This window comes from Hoplias malabaricus, chromosome 18, assembly GCF_029633855.1.
Source record: "Hoplias malabaricus isolate fHopMal1 chromosome 18, fHopMal1.hap1, whole genome shotgun sequence".
NCBI classification, from domain to species: domain Eukaryota; kingdom Metazoa; phylum Chordata; class Actinopteri; order Characiformes; family Erythrinidae; genus Hoplias; species Hoplias malabaricus.
In genome coordinates, this window is record NC_089817.1 from 11,680,085 (window position 1) to 11,701,208 (window position 21,124).

At 40.8% G+C, this 21,124-nt stretch overlaps 1 protein-coding gene across 1 annotated transcript in view; it reads right to left on the minus strand.

The window, feature by feature from the left end:
- gbe1a (glucan (1,4-alpha-), branching enzyme 1a) overlaps positions 1 to 21,124 on the minus strand; it is a 126,657-nt gene that overhangs the window by 26,720 nt on the left and 78,813 nt on the right. Inside the window, exons 11-12 of the mRNA XM_066651597.1 lie at positions 14,010 to 14,120; positions 13,547 to 13,718 (exon numbers count right to left, since the gene is read on the minus strand). Of these exons, the coding sequence (XP_066507694.1) occupies positions 13,547 to 13,718; positions 14,010 to 14,120 (283 nt within the window). The remainder of the gene's footprint in view (positions 1 to 13,546; positions 13,719 to 14,009; positions 14,121 to 21,124) is intronic.

The window sequence follows — 21,124 nt, forward strand, 5'->3', positions numbered from 1 at the left end:
ACAATCTGGTAGGAATAAAAGGATCTGCCCTCTCTTGGTTCAGATCTTATTTTTCTGATCGTTATCAATTTGTTTATCTGAATAATAAATCCTCCTGGGATCCTCCAAGGATCAGTGCTTGGCCCTGTATTGTTCACACTCTACATGCTGCCACTGGGTAGACTAATCCGTAAGCATGGGATTCAATTCCACTGTTATGCTGATGACACACAACTGTATATATCAGCCAAACCTAATGATGTTGCTTGTCTACGTAAAATAACAAAATGTCTAACTGAAATTAAAGACTGGATGATGCAAAATTTTCTCATGTTAAATTCTGATAAAACTGAAGTCTTGTTACTAGGTACAGATACTAAGACACATTCACTCAGAAATGCTGCTATTAATCTTGATAATTCAACAGTAAAACACAATACCATCATTAAAAACTTAGGGGTAGCCTTTGATTCGACTCTCACATTTGATACCCACATATCCAATACAGTCAAAACCGCCTTCTTCCACCTACACAATATTGCCAAATTCGGCATATTTTATCATTAAAAGATGCAGAGAAACTAGTGCATGCATTTAAAACTTCACGTCTAGACTACTGCAATGCGCTCGTGCAAAGCGTTACACAAGCTTCAGTTAGTTCAAAATGCAGCAGCCAGGGTGCTCACTAGAGCTAGAAAATTCGAACATATGACCCCAGTTCTCTCGTCCCTACACTGGCTACCTGTAAAAATTCGCATTGACTATAAAATACTCCTCTTGGCTTATAAATCTCTAAATGGTTTAGGACCACAGTATCTTACTGAACTTCTCATACCTTATCGCCCGTCACGTACACTTCGTTCACAGGATGCCCATCTACTCTTTGTTCCTCGCTTTAAGAAAAACACTGCAGGAGGAAGAGCCTTTTCTCACAAAGCTCCTCATCTCTGGAATAGCCTTCCGGTTACTGTTCGGGGCTCAGACAAACTCTCAATCTTTAAATCTTTTAACAAGCTTTTGGTTAATCATTCACTTTCAGGTTACTCCTTCTCTTTTGGTGTTCGAGCTGGTTTTCATATTATCACTGTTCTGTATTAACCCTGTCATATCACCATAGCTACAGCATTTTAGTTAGCTTTCTAGTAACCGCCAACATGCTGTCTGTCGCTGGGTTCTCTCGCCTGACCCGTGGAAGCTTTTTTTGCAGGACAAATTTGCCCGTTCTTTACCATGACCCTACTAACCTCTGTATTTTTATTTGTTCCCTTTGTCTGGTTTTCTTTCTCCCATCTGTCTCATACTTTGAGATGTCCTGCTGCTCTCCAGGTGTTGCCCTGATCCAGCCCCTGTGTATCCTGTACAAGATCCTGAATTGTCTCATCTACAATATCATGCTTGGCCACGCTGTTTTATCTCGGATTAACTCTGCACCTAATTTTAACTCACACAGAATCCCTGATCACCTTCTCCTTCATCATACTCATACATCACTAATATAATACATTTATATTACTATAACCCCTTCATCTGTCATCATTTCACTTTTACTTCTGTTCTCTGTTGTGTCTCCGGTGTCGACCCGAGGAGGATGGGTTCCCCGTGTGAGTCTTGGTTCCTTCCAAGGTTTCTTCCTCGTGTGCTGAGGGAGTTTTTCCTTGCCACTGTTGCCCCTGGCTTGCACATAGGAGGCTTGAACCCGGATCTCTGTAAAGCTGCTTTGTGACGACTTTTTGTTGTGAAAAGTGCTATATAAATAAAATTTGATTGATTGATAGATAATTGATTAATCTGTCAATTATTTTTTCGATTAATCGATTATTAATCGGATAAAAAGGAAGACAAGCCAAATTTGGTTTCCTGTCTGTTACTAGTATATTCAGGATACCATCAGTGAGAACAGCTGCTTGCTGTGGTGTGCAGATCTTCTTCAAAACATAGTCAGCAATGCTGGGCTGTTTTTATCTGAGGTGAGAGAGAAAGTGTAGATATGAACACCTTTCATACACCTTTTTAAGTTAATAACTACTGATCTAAAATGCAGACAACAATGCAGACAAATTGAAATGACATAAATGGATATTGGGTGATGCTGCCATGTGCTGAGAATAAAAGGGAAATTCATCTAACACATATGATCAGATATGGTTAAGATATTTAAGATTTTAGAGAACTAATGTTGTAATTGTATAAGGAACACACAACCTACCATTATTAAAAATTAGTAAAAATAACATTTAAGGTGGAAGAGAAAACTCGGGGGGCTGCTAAGGCTTGTTTGCTAAACGCGAGTGTAATATTAATGTACTAAGAAAACAAATATTGTTTAACTACTCTAGCAGGCTCTAGTAATATTGAGTGAGAGAAAATGTAGAATTAATTACTATACTTCATCTCTTTCACACATAGCTCCAACAGGCTTCCTTTTCATATGCTCATGCAGTGATGTTGTGCTGCTGTGCCATGCAAGATCAGCTGTGCACATTTTGCACCTATTGCTGTTCCTTGAAAGCGTTAATGTAAAGTGTTCCCATACTTTTGATGACTTGGGTCGTACATTTTTCTCTCTGCTTGTGCTAACATTATCCTCTGCTGTGACCGCCTCCGCCATTTTTCAAACCCTTCTTCCAGAGTTCGTCACGTGTAGCAACTGTACGTATAATAACTATGTGTATAATGTGTATAACTATGTGTATAATAACTTAGACCCAACTAATCGATTATTAAATTAGTTGCAAACTATTTTAACACTCGATTTTAATCGATTTAATCGATTAGTTGTTGTAGCCCTAATCTTACTTTAAGCACCCCAGTCCACTATGAACTATGTAACCTGTTTTATATTCATTAGACATACTATACATCAGTCAGCCATAACATTAAAATGTCTTCCTTGCTTCTACACCCACTGTCCATTTTTTCTGCCCCACTGACCATATAAAAATACTCTTAAAAATGAAGATGCTACAAAAGGGCTTTAGAATGATGCCATAAAATAAACCCTTTTGGTTCTTTAAACTAGTTAAATTGGTAAAGAACCTTATATAAATTGGTAAAGAACACCACAGTCAGGACTAGGACAATTTTTATAATATAATATTTATTATATATATAATAAATATAATATATAATATTTATTTTAATAATTCACTGCACATGGGGGAATGCGTTTCTGACGCTCTGTCAACCTCTAGTGTGTAGGCATCCTAACACAAACTGGAGCAACAGCTGTCTCTGACTTTACAGTTAGTGGGCACAGTCTCTAGCAGCACTACTGTGTCTGATCCACTCGTACAAGAACAACACACACTAACAAAACCACCACCACATCAGTGTCACTGCAGTATGATTCACAACAACAATCCACCACCCAAATACTACCAGCTCTGTGGTGGTACTGATCACTGAAGCATAGGATACATGTTATGGGTGATATATGTATGATCAATACGAACTCAAGCTGATTTTGTTTACAGCATTCAAAATGGATTCATCATATACATTTATGATCCAAAGCTCATCATCTACAATCACTACCTTCCCTCACTAATATTTGTGATCCTCAGATACTATAAAATTGTTCTAGCTTTACGTACATAAAAATCTAAATTATGTATTCTAAACTGTTCCCAGTAAGTAATAGAAACTAATGTAAACTCCCAATAAATAGCCAGCAGTAGAGAAGACATTTTGGACGAGCTAGTGGGCAAAAACATTTGGGCATATTGTGTATCTAGAGATCAGCATCAACTCCTCTTTCTAATGGGACCTTCCTTTAGTAAGAATTCCATCCATCCATCCATTATCTGTAACCGCTTATCCAATTCAGGGTCGCGGGGGGTCCAGAGCCCACCTGGAATCATCGGGTGCAAGGCGGGAATACACCCTGGAGGGGACGCCAGTCCTTTAGTAAGAATTAATATCCTTAAATTTAAAAAGTACACTGTTGAAATTCATAACAGCTTTAGATGAACAATGGCCACTCCATTTTTTCCATCTGCCCACGTCAAACAAAAAAAAAAAAAACCACAACGAGAGACATGAAAGATGTCATGTCCATGGCAACGGAGAATGTGTTTTCGAAAACATACTGTCCACTGATCTGCTTAAGTCCAGCGCATAATAGAGCTTGCTCATTATACAATTTTCAATGAGGCTAAGATAAAAACAAGGCTTGCGCAGCCTCGCTGATTCTTTATGCTCCATCTCTCAGGGTTTAATATAAGGTCACCTTTGAAGGTTTTTGCCCTTATGGCTGAAAAACAAGAATCTAGCAGGAGAAGATTAAGCTGTAAGGAGAGTGTGAAACATGATCAAATAACAAGCAGCCTAAATCGCTTGCCGAAGATTTGTCAATTAATTAGGCAACACAGGTAAGTGCTGTAAAAGCATGAGGTTTGTTGCTGAACACACACACACACACACCCACACACACACACAGAGTTCCCTTTTAAGATTTCAGTAAGCCCATAATCTGATCTGACGTGTTGTGATGTTTGAAGTCAAGTTCCTCTTTGGTCACTAGCGTGGGCCTGGAGATCCTGGCAAGCAGCAATGGGATTTAAACACTTTGCATAAAAAGCCCTCCAAATGAACTCATGAATAAGAAATGGGCCTCCTTTCTCGCCTCTCCATCTCTTTCATGTGTAACAAGCTGCAAGGTGGAGATTAGATGCTCTTTGAGTTGGGTGTCAATTTTAAGCCAAAGACAGAAAAGACCTACTCTCGTCTCCACTGTCGGCGGTAAAGTCACTTCCAGATGCTGGAGTCAAAGCTGAGTCAGGACCAGGGTCAGGAGGCTAGACTTTTGAGGGTAAAGAAACACATTAGTCATAGTTTACAAGTTTTGTCAGAGCAAGATGATAAATCATGTTCCTGATGGGATTTCCCTACACAGTGGTCCCCAATCCTGGCCATATGTTTGACAAGTGACTGTGTTAGAGCATGTCAGAGCTACTCCAGGGTCAGAGTCTGGAATCACTGTGGTGAAGTGATGCTTCCCAACCTGCCACTGATCTCAGAGTGTAATAGAAGATAAAAAATCCAGGGCCCCAGTGTGTAAAGTGTAAAGTTATAGCGCTTTTCTACTGAATGGTACCTACTCTACTTTACTGGCTTTTAGGTAGACGGTCCCTGGTAGCTTTTCAATTAGCAGTGCTTGGCTCACTTGGGACCACAAGCTAGGAGGCACTAAAAATGACCTGGTTCCAGGGACCAAATTCAATTAATTAATTCATTCATGTCTGTAACCGCATATCCAGTTCAGGGTCATGGTGGGTCCAGAGCCTACCCGGAATCACTGGCCGCAAGGCAGGAACACACCCTAGAGTGGGTGCCAAGTCCTTCACATGGCGGTGCACACATTCACATCTATGGACACTTTTGAGTAGTCAATCCACCTACCAACGTGTGTTTTTGGACCGTGGGAGGAAATGGGAGCACCCGGAGGAAACCCACACGGACACGAGGAGAACACACCAAACTCCTCACTGTCACCAGGAGTGACTGTCTGTGACACCAGGAGTGGGACTTGAACCCACCTCCTCCAGGTCCCTGGATCTGTGTTACTGTGAAACTATATAAAAAAAAGCAGTAGTAGGTACCATTCAGTGGAAAAGCACCATGAGAAACAAAACAAAAAGACAGTTGAACTGTCACTACAGACTCCTTCTTAACACCTGGGCTTTAATAAGAACCACTGGAAGTATATGTTGTGATGCCCACAATTTTGCATGCCCATGCTAATTTGATACTGTTTTTCTTGGAATCTATTGAAAGCCACGTTTCAGTCGTTGTGCATTACTGTTTGTATTTGGTGTGAGAGGCGGTATTGCATTTTATTAAAACATCATATTGGTTCTAAGCATTATATAAATATAAGCATTCCAAGCAGTATGTTGTAATACTTCTAGGAAAAGTTTTTTAATTGAGTTTTAAATGACTCACTGGTTCTACCGGAGATCACAGTCAGATTTAATGCACTGTTTGGGCCAAGGTTGAATTGCCCTGTTAGAGCTCCCAGAGCTTGAGGGCCAAGGTTAAAGTGCCCTACTAGAACTCTGAGAGCTGGAGGACCAAGGTTAAAATGCCCTGCTGGAGTTCAGAGTAGGGTTTAAGTGTCCCAATGGAACCTGGTGAGCTGGGTTTAATCTGTTTGGGTCTCATAGAGCAGGGTTTATGCACAGTTTAACTGCATTGAGTTCACTAATACTTCAATACTGGCTATTCTTTTTTGGTGTCCTAGCTATCAACGCCTCACATCCCCAAGAACTGAAGACAGATCCTCAGTGTATGTGCATTTGTCTTACTGTGACCTGCTATCATTTTCACATACTGTCATCATTTTCAAATACCAACTTCATTTTTTCAGTACTGCAATATACAGTATTACCATCAATCCGCCAACCCTTCTGTGAGACCATTGTCTCAACACAACAGCAGCCGAGGAAATAAATAATTGAAATTTTCACTGACTTTAGAAAAATCCGCTGAAATTCCAACAAAGTGGATGTTTCACAAAGGACGAGAAGTACAAAAACATGATTCACCTCAAAGGCGCCAATGCCGTTCGCATTATTTTCCCGATGCTTCAATAAGAATAAAAATGAAACAATTTTTACATTCAAACCAGCAGCACACTTCTATCACAGGAGGGTTGCTGTCTGTTCAGAAGCACTTGAGGAGTTTGTAGGAGCCATAGCCTTGGTTTGACCTTTCCAAGACCTCTTTAAGAGAGAGTTTTAGAAGTGCTAGTGTCTGTAGAAGTTTGGCTTCAAGTAAAATGATGTTTGTGGAGTGCTGTTGGCCTCAGGTGGGTGTGGCTTTGATAAAAGGCATCAAGAGTCAAGCCTAGCTTTCATCAGTCATTCAGCAGAGTGCAGCAAAAGGCCAAGTGATGGCCAAACAGTATGTATGTACATTAGAGAGAGTCAGAATTCTCCAGACAGACATTAAACATGAAAGCACACACACACACACACATACACTAGTATTCTACTGTATGTATGTGTTCTCCATCTGTTCTGCACCTCACCATTTATATTTATATCTTGCTTTAAGGTGGTTTGCTTTAACCCTACTTAAATAATTCAGACCCAAAAAGCCATCTATATATAGTTACAGTACAAAAGGTGAAAGTGCTCTGTACAGTAGTGAGTTAATAATGTAAAGCATAGGGGTCAGATTTAGAGTGACAGTTCATATCTTTGTGGTTTTTTTGAACTGGGTTTGATGACAAATATGAAATTAAAAAAAGAATGTGTAAGGAACGCTCTATTGTCATATAATGTGTGACTCAATCTCAGCTCAGTTACACCTATAGCATTGAGCAAAACCTGTAAACACCAAACAAAAAATTACATAGAATCCTCAACAACTAAACATAGTTCCAGATTATTAGTTAAAAAGCTATGCCATGTTTTAAGTAACACACAGAATTTAATATGCAAAGAACTCCAGAGGAACAACCAGAGGAAACCCATGTAGGCATGGGAGAACACACCAAACTTCTCCCAGGACCTTGGGTTATGACTCAGGATTTGAGTTAGTAACACTACCTTGTGGTGCCACTATGCTGGCCAGAATTTTTTGCTTGATATTGAGGTCAAAATTCAGCTGTTGTGCCAACCCTAATACCTTGTATCATCTGCCTCAATCACTAGTGTAAGGGATGTGTAGCTTCAGGATCGAGTTCAGGTTTAACGAATGATAAAAACTAAAGTCAGATAATATAAGTTAAATGAAAGTGATATTTTGGTAGTCAGCTTTTGAAACGAACCTTTGAAAGGTGCTTGTGCAGTAATTATGGTGCAGAAGAAAGATCTTATGATGGAAGCAATTGGTCTTTTCCAGCAAGTGCTCTAGCTTCAATTGTTAGAACATGATGGCCTAATTTTGAAGGCGAGAAGGCACTGAGGCACACAACTCAAGGATTCAGAAAGCTTTCAAAGGCAAAATTCAAGGCCTTTTTTGCGATGGTTGCAAAGCACATGCAATCTGATAGGTGAGAGAGGAATATCTGAACATCCAGAAGTGTATGAAATATGCTGAACCCAAAGAAACAAAAACAAATGTTTGCCAGACGAGTGTTGAGAGCCATCAATTACGACAGTCTGAAATATAAAACATCAGCTGAGACGTTCTGCCAATGTCTGAAGAACAAAATCCCTCTGCTGGCTCTCAAGTGAAGTCTCCCACCAACCTTCTGCATGAACAAAGTGGCACCCCTTTCAAATCCAATTAAAGACCATCAGGATGTGGCCTCTCTGAGCAACTGTGTTTCTGACTGTCATCTCGTTGGCTGTCAGGCCGAAGCCTCTCTGATCTTCCATCGTGGCATCTATTAGTGAAGTGTCCTCCAGAGCGCTCTGCTCCACCAAAACACATACAGCTTCCTCACACTTCCCTCCAAACTTTCCTTGAAGTGCCAAGCAGGCACTTTCCTCTACTTAGGAATATTTTATAGGATGCTTTTCGCTGAGCTGTTCTAAAAGGCAGAATTCACCACATGAGGGTGGTCCTTACCCAACAGGTCCCTAGTGAACATGCTGATTTCTGTAATTTACTGGATTCGTTTTCTGGCCCTGGAGATCACTTGCCATGCAACATGAGCTTTCAGAGGCAAACAGGAATAAATTACTAGTTACAAAAGTATACACACCAATGACCTCTTCTGGTCCTTACCATTTCCATATAACAAGATGTAAAGCATCATGTATCTGGCTTAATACTGACAAACTGATTGATTGACTGATTAAAGAACTCACTTTTAACAATGTTTTCCACAAGAGGCAATACACTGATACATTGTTTCCTTGCTGAAAAATGCACCTTAAAACATTTGGAACCCAAGTGAGAAACAGAAGCTGTAGAATCAAGTTTAGTCTCACTTTATTTTTTGTCTGTAAAATCATGTATTAAATAGTGGTTTAATGAGTCATGGTGATTTGTGAATGGGGCACTGCACCACTAAATGACCCCCTGATACCGGACCTGCCTGCTGCTTTAATAAATCACATACAGACCCCTGAGACCCCCCCTGAGTACAGCACAGAGCAGCATTAGAGGACCTGTTAATGCAGCAGCTGAGGTAGCAGCCCATGCTAATTAGTAATGTTAGCTGGAGGAGTGAGATCGATGTGTTTGCGTGGACAGAGCAGAGCAAAAGCTGCAATTGATTTGAGGAGGAGTGAAGTCTCGACTGGCATCCACGCACACACTATCATTCAGCACTTCACTTTCTGCCAGTGACCTCGCCCTTCAATAATTTAATCTACTTTAGCTTCTGGCTAATATTAGCTGATCTGAAATCTGTAGAAGAGCAGAAAAGTTGAGTTTGATCTCACTAGCAACAGTACCTCTTTATAATACTGACATGAAGAGTGGTTTAAGATCAAAAAGAAAGTAAGCCTGTTTACTGAAAGAGGAAAGTAACACTGAAGTCAGTGCTGAGTTGGTTCACTGATGTGAATTCATCACTGCTGACCAGTCTGAAAATAAAAGTTATTAAATAGTTCTTGGCTTGAAAAATGATTCTAGAACTAGACCTAATGAACTGGCATTTGACATACACCTATTTACATTTCTGGTGGTGAGGGTCTTTTCTATAGTATATCAAAGCAGGATACATTAGGGCTGTACAGCACCAGAAAGCTGTAGAATAACCAGAGGAGAGACATTCAGGTCCAGAAAGTGAGGTTCAGTAAAACTATGCAGAATTTAGTTCCAGCAGATGTTACTCCTGTTTCTGGTTTGAGTTCATTAAAGAAGCCAGAGAACTGGAAAAATAAACAGTTCCCACCTCTAATGATAACTGTGCCTGAGCAATAGATGGACTACAGTCTAGAATTGTAGAAGTACAAGTGCTGCTGTTTGGTCAGTGGAGCTGATAACGTGGACAGTGAGTATAGAATTTGTTTGGGTCTGCCAGTGTTGCTTAACAATAGTAAATGGTCAAAGAATAGCACTATAGTGAATGACAGAAAGAGGCCAGGCATCTTATTATCCTGTAGGAAACTGTATTCACTTAATTAAAACTTTATAATTCACAGTATGTATTTATGATATGATTTTTTATGTATTGGAATCCTACAGACAGTTTGTGTAGTATTATCTACAGTCATTGTAGAATAATAGAAAAAAAAAATCAAACCTCATGCTAAATAAGCTAAAATAGCTGTTGTTTTTTGTAAACATATACAGTGTGTGGAGGATTATTAGGCAAATGAGTATTTTGATCACATCATCCTTTTTATTCATGTTGTCCTACTCCAACTACCAATTAAGTAAATCAGGTGATGTGCATCTCTGTAATGAGAAGGGGTGTGGTCTAATGACATCAACACCCTATATAAGGTGTGCTTAATTATTAGGCAACTTCCTTTCCTTTGGCAAATGGGTCAGAAGAGAGATTTGACGGACTCTGAAAAGTCAAAAATTGTGAGATGTCTTGCAGAGGGATGCAGCAGTCTTGAAATTGCCAAACTTCTGAAGACTGATCACCGAACAATCAAGTGTTTCATGGCAAATAGCCGACAGGGTCGCAAGAAGTGTGTTGAAAAAGAAAGGTGCAAAATAACTGCCCATGAATTGAGGAAACTCAAGCGCGAAGCTGCCAAGATTCCATTTGCCACCAGTTTTGCCATATTTCAGAGCTGCGACGTTACTGGAGTATCAAGGTGTGCAATACTCAGGGACATGGCCAAGGTAAGGAAGGAAGAAAAATGACCACCTTTGAACAAGAAACATAAGATAAAATGTTAAGACTGGGCCAAGAAATATCTTAAGACTGATTTTTCTAAAGTATTATGGACTGATGAAATGAGAGTGACTCTTGATGGGCCAGATGGATGGGTGAGAAGCTGGATCAGTAAAGGGCAGAGAACTCCACTCAGACGCCAGCAAGGTGGAGATGGGGTACTGGTATGGGCTGGTATCATCAAAGATGGACTTGTGGGACCTTTTTGGGTTGAGGATGGAGTGAAGCTCAACTCCCAGACCTACTGCCAGTTTCTGGAAGACACCTTCTTCAAGCGGTGGTACAGGAAGAAGTCGGTATCATTCAAGAAAATCATGATTTTCATGCAGGACAATGCTCCATCACATGCATCCAAGTACTCCACAACGTGGCTGGCCAGTAAAGGTCTAAAAGAAGAAAAAATAATGACATGTCCCCCTTATTCACCTGATCTGAACCCCATAGAGAACCTGTGGTCCTTCATAAAATGTGAGATCTACAGTGAATCCATGTAGGCTCTAGACCCACCGCGACCCTGAACTGGATAAGCGCCTACAGATAATGAATGAATGAATGAATATACACACACACATATATATATATAGTTATATATATATATATAGTTATGCATCTACAGCCACTCAAACTGAAAAGTTCAATGTGTTAACCCTTGCCAGTTCAGTCCTCTCTGAACACTAGATGCACAAAAGTATATTTAGAGCACAAGAGCTTTCCAAATTACATGTCAGATTGACCCTTTAGGTTTATCAATTTGTTCACACTAAGTGCCAGCTGAATGTCCTTGCGCCCTACTGATTCAAGCAGCACAGTGACTCGCTAACCTAGCCACTCTGCACCTTGCACATTTCTGTTTGTTTTTTCCTACTAATGCCTGACTGACTCCACGGTTGCAAGCATCACCTCAGCTTGACAATTACTCCAAAGTGGCTTTATTTGCTGTGCAGAGATGTGGAGTCTGCTGTCATGGAAACCTTTAGCTTAATTACTGTTTGCCGTGCACTATGGCAGGGACTTTGCTTGAGCTTCTTGTGTTCCTTCGCTTAACCCCAATGCTCTCTGCTCTTCAGACGTTTCTTAGCATGCGCTCACACACACGATCTGCTTGAACTAACTTTAAGTACCAAAATTCAACATAGTATGTGTTTGGGTCACTGTCTGTGAGGAGTTCTGTGTGTCCTCTCCATGTCTGTGTGGGTTTTCTTAGAATAATGTTCCCTCCCACAGTCCAAAATCCACTGTCTGGAGATGAATTGGCTGTCCACAGATGGGAGTGTGTTAGGGACTGGGTGATTGTGTGAAACCTTGCAGTGGACTAGTGCCCTGTCCAGGGTGTGTTCCTACCTTGTGCCCAATGATTATGAATAGGCTCTGGTCAGGGTGAAATAGATAAATATGTTTAAAGCATAAATGTGTCCACTTCCAATTTCTTCTTACAATTGACATATTGACTATAAATGAAAGATTGAACTCCGGTTTCCTCCCACAGTCGAAAAACACTAGGTGGATTGGCGAATCAAAAGTGTCCGTAGATGTGAATGTGTGAGTGTGTGTTGCCCTGTGAAGGACTGGCGCCCCCTCCAGTGTGTATTCCCGCCTTGATGATTCCAGGTAGGCTCTGGACCCACCGCGACCCTGAACTGGATAAGCGGTTACAGATAATGAATGAATGAATGAATGAAAGATTGAATGAATGCTGCTGCTTTTGCACAGGCCATGTTCAATTTAAAACTATAAATTGTGCCAAAACATGTTTTCTGAAGCAGATGCATGCTTTTTTGTTTACAAAATCCACAGACATGTGATTTGGCCATGTGTGCCCAAACTTGGATGCAGCATTAAAGCTGAAGCAGCCCAGTAAAGCTGAAATTGGACATGTAGTCTATGTAGACAGTAGGGTGTTGGTGACAGCATCTGGACGGCTTTGTGATAGGACTCTGATTGTTGAGCTTCAGTGTTTTATTTAAGACCAAGAGAAAGAGAGCTGTTCTACACTAAAGTATAATCTAAGAATATTCCACTGCAGCTTTACAGACAGAAACTCTGTACTGAATTAGTTTTTAAACTCAGACCTTTTAATTAAGTTTTGTTTAAAGCTATTCACATATTTATGGGAGTAATTATTTCCCAAAAGTAACAATGCCTTTATTTAAGTATGGATCGAGGCTACTTTATGCACTTTTGCAAATAACAGTGTATCTATGGCTTCTTCTTACATCAAGATCAAGACAAAACAAAGTAAAAATAATGTAGAGATAGGGGGAAAAAAGCTAAGACTATTCACTTGCAGAGACTGGGAAAAACAAAATAGTGTGCAATTATTTTGCCAAAGCAGTTTTATGTGATTTAAAGTAGAGACAAAGAGGTCCACCATGGCACAACAATAAAAAAGCATTAAAAACATTAATCATTAAAACATTATAAAATCTTTATAACTATTGCTAGGACAAAAAAAATCTGTAAAATGTACTGCCACTGTCACATTTTTAATTGTACTGGGCATGTCTATGTGCATCCTCATTGTCTGGGATATATCATCAAAACATCCTTTTCCAAGGCTGAATGTGTGTGTGTGTGTGTGTGTGTGTATATAGCCCATGTACCTACCAATGTGTACCAATTTTGGACTATGGGAGGAAACAGGAGCACCCAGTGGAAATCCTCACGGACAGCCACCCGGAGTGGGACTTGAATCCACAACCTCCAGGTCCCTCGAACTGTGTGACTGCGACACTACCTGCTGCGCCACCTGCTGCACGCCCATTTGTGTAAATTGTATATATATATATGTGTGTGTGTCTCGTTACTGATACTCACCCATGAAATTGAGATAGCCCTCACCCCCGAGGCTGTGTGTGAGGAGTCGGATGAGTTTATGCAGCTGTATGCCACGGTCTATGACGGGCGTCATGGCGATTAGTGCAGTCATGTTTGTGTACATCTCTTTATCCATCAGCCAGAAGGCTAACGACTTGTCCCCAACCAGTGCCTGGAAAATGATGAGCCATATAGGTCACCTCCACAGTCTTCTTTCCACATACTTCAGTATCACATGCTTTTTAAATGCTCTTATATTATATTTACCTTACAGTTTTTGCTCTCCTTGTTTTAGCTTTATATTTGTATTATATTTTTTTATATTCATATATAGTTTTCTTATTTTCAAATGTTGGAATAAAATCTGCTGAGGTATGAAATTTTGTCCACATAAAAACTGTATTTTTTATGACTTCAGATATTTGAGACTGTGGATAATGATGTGTCTGATGTGTGAGCCCACCTGGTCATGGCTTTCAGCATAGCAGATGTAGTTCTCGCCTCTTCTCCGATTGGTCAATGTGTGAACGATGTTCCTCATGTCCCAATCTTCATCTTTCACCTCCTTCAGAATCTGAAATCAAAATACAATATATTCAAAGTAACTACTTCCAGTTGGGCTCACCTTAAACATGTATCATCTTAATAATGAATCATTTTCAACATCGGATTTGATCAGATTCACTTCTCATTACAAATGGACACAGAGCGGTTCAAATAGCACACAGAGACATTGTATACATCATTCAAAAGCACAGCCAAAAGAATGGAACAAGCACTATTTGACATTGTCCAATGCCAAATATGAGCTGGAGGGGTCTTAAGCCTCCAAAACTTGCTGTGGATTTATGTTCCTGGAGTGATGGAGAATTATCCCGTACCGAGCTGTGCTGCAGTTTTTAATCTAGGACTGATCTTTTAACATCAGTTGCTGACCCGACTAATGCTCTTGTTATTGAATGTAATCAAATCTCCACAGCGATGTTTGAACAAATAATAATCCTTCCAACAAGTGTAGAGGCTGTTACTATTGTAAAAGGTGACAAACTACTCATTAACACCCTTAATTTGGAAGCTATTTTGAATTACTAGATGTCTTCAAATATCTGTAAATATATTGTAGCCATTTAATGTATTTTATGTCACTTGTTGTAGTACTTCATTCAGTGTTTGAGCAGCACAACATGGTTGAAAAACTGAAAGCATTTGGAACTGTAATCTTAGGGTAGCTCTCGCTACCAAAAGCATATGGCATGAGAGGAAGCTGAAGTTATGACAGAAGAAACACTTCAGCCCCAGGAGCAACTTTTTTTTTTTTTTTTGGATGGAGTTTTCTTTGAAGTGTCTCAACACCACAACACAAAAGTCTATACGAGCCGTGAGACTAGCTGCTCCAGTTGCGGAGGAAGACGCTAGGAGGGAAACCACAAAGTACCAGGCTGCCGTGAGCAGGCACTGGGGGAGCAGCACCAGAAAAGACATCTAAAGAACCCAGTCTGGTGTTTCCATGGCAGCCAGAATGGCCGGGGCTGGTTGCTTCCTGCTGGAGCATGTGAGGGAGCCGCGAGAGAAGCTGAAGCCATAGAGGCTTCTCTCGTGAGCTGTGGCTGGACGTGGACGTCAGCTCTCAGCCCCCAGGCCGGCTCCAGGCGAAATACACAATATTATTCAGCTCAGGCTTCACCGTGTGCAGGCATCAGTCTCCAACACGCCACAAGTCCCAGCATACAGCTGGTGGTTAAGATCACCTCCACCGAGAGGCCACTCGCTTCATTATCACCCTCCCTCACCTTCTGTCTGTCTGTCTGTCTGTCTGTCTCTCCCTCTCTTTCTCTCTGTACCACAGAGACTGACGCACGATGTTAAAGCAAAGATAGCGAATTCACTGCCTCCCAGCTCTTCCTTATACCAAATATAGTCAACCAGCAAAGACATGTCTGGTGGTTTTCCTGTCACAACACAAACGTCTATATGAGCCGTGAGACTAGCTGGTCTCAGTTTTAAATTAGAGCTACCTGGATAAAGTAGCTGATAAGTAATGGAAGCTTATACTCTAGCAGCTTATCACTTGTGCACTAAATTAATGTGAAATTACTGAAACAAACTTGTCTGTGTCATATTTTGTTACCTTAATATGACTAGAACCCCCTTAGAACCTGAATTTTGTCTTCTGAGAACTCCAATCTAAACATAATTTTGGAACATTTCCTTAAACTCCTTTAACGCTATGTCGGAACTGGTATTTTTGCTCCTTTGTTGTTGTGAAATCAAGCCTGGAAAAACTCTGTGAGAGATAAAGCTCATAGGATTACAGTGTATACGGCAAACATTCAGAAATAAACTTAGCACGAATGTACAGTCTGGATGTACTGGACTGACTTTGCAAAGGAAGACTAAATCTAAAAATGCACACATCAATCAAGTGCAACCAAATAAGCTATTACTTATTATTATTACTTATTATTATTACTAATCCAACATGCAAAAGACCAGCTTGGCATCTGCCCTGCATGTTTTTTATTTATTTTAGCCCACAGTTCTTTATCCTTGTCCAGTTTCTCACTTGGTCTCTTCCTCTGGCTGATTCCCAAATGTATTCCTCCACCCTACGTAGCGTATAGTGTAAGTCATAATATAAGGTTTAGGTCTGAATATGTTTTATGCACTCAGACTATAAAACTATTTATATTCACATCTCCCTGTCAAACCTGTGCCCTGTCTGGTTGTAGCGGTCTTTAGCTTATTATCCGTGAAGTGCACACTGTAGGGAGTATGGCACTGATTGGTATGCAGCCTCATTTTCTCTTCCTCTCTTACTCAGTAGATGTTGGAGTGGGATGTGTACCATAAACCATTTCCTTGTTCTCACAAGAGCTTCCCTGCCTGCCTCCAGACGTTACATGTGCCGAACCTGGAGTAGCAAAGACAGATGCGGAACAGAACAATGGACCATCAAAATGTTATTGAAGCTGTAGTTTTGAAGTAAAAATGTTGCTTTAATACATCATATTGAAATATAATGCATCATAAGAGCTTGGGAATGGAGGACCCTGGCAACATAGGATTCCTAAAACATACGAATTTTGAAAGCCACAACACAGAAATACGGGATTCTTAAACAGATATGTTTCCAGAAAAGCTTCCCATAATTGTAGTTACAATAGCCTTGTTGCTTTACAGTAAAACACCAAACATGTCTTAGCTGAAGGCCTATATTAGGTGCAACTGTGAAGCCTTGGCATTAATACTTGGTGCTGGAGTGGATCAGGGATGTTGCGGTTCCATGTTGCAGTGTGTGAGCTTGGGTCATTGGCTGAGTGTAGATGGCGAATGGTTTCAGGATCACTGGCTCTGTCAATGCTGCAGGTGCCTCTCCCTCAGCTGTCCTCAAGGACTAACCTGCTCTCAGAAAGTGGCAGAGAGGACGAAAGGGCCATTTTTAAGAAGTGTAAACCTCTCTGTGCGACACAGGGATGAGTCAGTGATCGCATTTGACTTGCTGCTGGTACGTGCAGGGCATGGAGGGCAACACAAGAGGAGCAGAACGAGTGGTCTAAGCTTGCTCCCAGCAACAATATCTCAGCTCTGTGAGCTCAAAGCTTCAGTCAAAACCAATGCAAACGAATCACGTACATCTGGGTGATGGAGGAACGCCTGCTGGGGAATATTTCTTTTTTTGTTTTTTGCCTTGTAAATGCTGCCCCTCAGCAGATGCATTCCTGTCAGATCTTTTTTCATTCCCAGTCCCACTTTGGCTAGCAACTGAATCCAGAGTCATGGTGTGAGTAGGAGGAGAAAGAAAGTGAGAAAGAATGGGATGTTGTGGTCTGATCTATAGAGCAGTAGGCTTACTCCTTAGGGTGATGCTTGCATTCTGCATTATTGCCAGAGGTCAGCGTGAAGACATGCACAGGCTCTCTCTCTCTCTCTCACACACACACACACACACACAGTTTATTATCTATAACTCTCCACTGCCTGTAGTGTCATCTGTCAAAGCTTGATTTTTTTCTCTCCCTCTCATTCTCTCCTTTGCAAAATATACTCCATCCTCCCTTTTGTTTTCAAAAGTGTATCTGCTTAGAAGTTGTGTTGAGGCTTAAGTTTAAATGTCATTATTTTGACATAGCAGCTCAATAGGTTTATAATAAAAAGGAGAATTAAGAGTACAATAACCAATTCATATATTTTACATCTTGTCCCAAATACAGTTGGTCATTAAAAGTTTGTTACTTTGGTTTTGCACTGGACTTACGAGGCTACACTAGATGTCCAAATGTTTGGAAACAGCAAGCATAATTAATGAATTCAGCTACTTTATGGTGCGCATATGGCTGACACATATTCAGCGCTTGTATAATCTCCATAGAAAAGCATGTTATCCAATAGGACTCTATGGGATCACTGCTTAACAGAGACATATTCTGCCCCTTTTAAACAAGTTAACAAAGATTCCTGGGTTCCTAATGAAATGTTTGTGACATCATTTAATCAAAATATCACAAAATAACACAGAATTCAGTTTCAGAACAACCAGTTTCAAATCCTGTTCATTTAAATGAAAATGAGCCTCAGCTCAGTTCAGCACGAGAGCCCAGGAGTGAAGAGCGAAGAACAGAAGCTCTGGATTATTGTTGTTTTTTATTTTATTTTAATAATTAATGTTAAAGGGCTTCCCATTTTTAACCATAACTTCAGAATAAACGTTAGATGAGCAAGTCTCCACAAGCTTTTGCCCATTATTTTTCATTACTTGTTAGCGTTATTAGCATTGTACCTGCAGCTCCAAGCTAAAGTATTAGTTTTATACAGGAGGAAATGTGTCTACTACACTTTTCAACTACAATAACTAACTTAAAGTACCCCTCTGAGAGTGTAGTGACTAATGCGGAGAAGACAGAGGGGATGGTGAAGGGGAGGTGTGTGTCAGGACCATCAGCAGACACCTCACACACACCCCTCCCCCCCCCGGCTCTCCATCTCTCACTCGCCATCATTAGAGACGACAGGTGAGAGGCAGATACAAGAAACCTTTTAATAAAACTGCAGCCTTTTAAGAGGGGGCTCAATCGATAGAGCAGAGCCGCAAGCAGGAGCCAATCAATGTGCCCTGCACGGCCGCCTACACTTTCCCTGTCCCCCTTCTTTCTCGCTCTCTTCCTCTCTCCCCCACTTAATCTATCAATAGAGGGAGAGAGAGCGAGAGAGAGATCGAGAGAGAAAGAGAGAGAGAGAGATGACCACTTCTTTAATTTTCGAATTGAGCTCTCTAATAGTTTCCTGTTTAAGTAATCTGTCCATTTCTGGTTAACACTGGCTTTCTTTTTGTCCCTCTACAGAAAAAGAGATGGGACAGTATAAATATTGACTTAAGATATCTGTGCTATCTTTAACTTCACTATTGTGTTTGAAAATTGATGTTAGGGATTGGAGTGCAATTACATGTATATCCCTATGTTAAACATGGACAGCTGTGGCCGAGTGAGATGTGCCTAGGCTCAGGGAGCCACTCTGGAAAACCCCATGCAGTATAGGGTCCCCCTCCTTCACTATCCCCCAGTACACACTCTGCTGGGATCTTGTGTTCTAATGGGAACTCCAAGCAGAGCCAGACCACCCTATACGCTCACTACGCATCCCTGCAAATGAACAAAGGCCCCCTCGTTTCCCCATCAGAAAATGAAGAGAAACTACACTTCAGGACATGAAAATAGGAAAAAAGACTCCACAAGACTGAGCTGCAGAAACAGCAGTCAGATAAACCTGTAACTGTTCTTCTCGAGGTTGGATTGTTAATAAATAATATTCTATGAACACAGCCGCTGGACTATTTTTAGAGGTGGAGTGCACTGCGCAGCTGCTCTCCACAACCTTAAAAGCCTCGCAGCGCCACAGTACCATGACCCAAACTTTGAAGCAGAAAAGTGAACATATACTGATGTTTTATACTGTCTAGCACTCATTTAACTTCCCCAAACAGACCAGTACACTGTAAAATTTCCTTCCCATTTCATTCCATTCCAGGTTCCATTAAAAAAAAGACTTCCAAGTGCGAAGTTGAGTTCTTCGAAATTTCAGTTCCACCTTAAATGCTGCTGCGATATTCACACAATCACAATAACACTGGCATCTTTGATCTTTTTGTTACACCTTAAACAGTAAAGCAGTTACTGGTGCCAGGACAAAACTACTGCATTATTTAAGGTGCACAAACTGCAAGCTGGGGAATAAACAGTTTGCTTCTTTTTCTTCTATTCCACCTTAAGTGCTGCAGCTGTTTATTTACATGTTGTTTTTGAATAAGTATTGTTTGTTTACACCTCATTTTGTTCGGTATATGGCTGTTTATTCTTAAACCAAAGAAGGAGGGAGAATACTAGTGGAGAGTCAGGTGCAGCTGTCAAAAAATGATCACATTTTGGCTGGCAGAGATCGGCTAAAAGGGCCCCTTATCAAAATTTAGCTTAGAGCCCCAGGAAAATCTGGAGCGGTTCTGACTCCAAGCAACCGCTAATAGGCATTAAAACAACTAGAACACATTACAGAGTCTTCTCTATTTTTTTTTTTTTTAGAATATCAAAAAAAAAATGACACCCCCCTGCTGTTTGAGAGCTTATACAACAGAAACAGCAGTTAGTATTCTCCTCCAAGCATCTTGAGGCTTAATGGCAGAGTAGCTGTCTTTTCTCTAAGCAGAAGGAAGGCAACAAGTTCTGGATCCCCCTCTACAGCACCGTTTCCCTCCGCAGATAAAAGTGGCACTCGCCTCCTCAGAGGAAAATGTCCAGTGCAGTGTGGAGACTGGAACAGTTGGCAGGTTTCTGCACTCATTCTTCACCCTCAATCTTTTTCACTCTTTTGCTGGAGCTCAGAGACATCTCCACCCACGTACGCTTTCGCCTGGGGCTTCACTGCTGAGCAAATGAGCTGTGCTTTCTCTTCTCTTCCTCCTTTCCTCTCTCTCTCTCTCTCTCTCTCTCTCTCTCTCTCTCTCTCTCTCTCTCTCTCTCGCTCTCTCCCCCCCACTTTCCCTCTTCAATAAGTAAGAGTCAAACTAGAACCCACTTTTTCAGCCATGAGCCCTACGCTGACAGTCATTAAAGGTAATTTTGGTTTAGATTACATAAACGAGTCCTGATTGACCAAAGGTGAAGAGTGTGTTAAATCGTTAAGTGAAAAGGAAATTCACATTGACAGAAACAAACTGAAAAAAGAAAAAGTCAAGAGGATCCTTAAAGCCGGCAATGTACCTCATGATTATTCCTCACAGTCTTATTCCAAGTTCACATTAGTAAGGCTACAAAGCGACAGGCGACCACTCATTACCTGTAAGAACTGTAGCTGTGATTTAGTGAATGGCTTCATGGGGACAGAGCAAAAGCTTCTTTTCAAAGCCCAGGCTGCAGCCAAGGTAGGACGGGTCCTTGGTATGACTGTCATCCAAAAACTCCTCCTTAGAAGCAGACAGATTACATATGTGACAGGGTTTAACAAGCTAAAGTTTGGCCTCTAAGACACATAACACTGATGAAAGTTGTGGCTTAAAACTTTCATTTCTTCATGAAAATTCAGGACTGT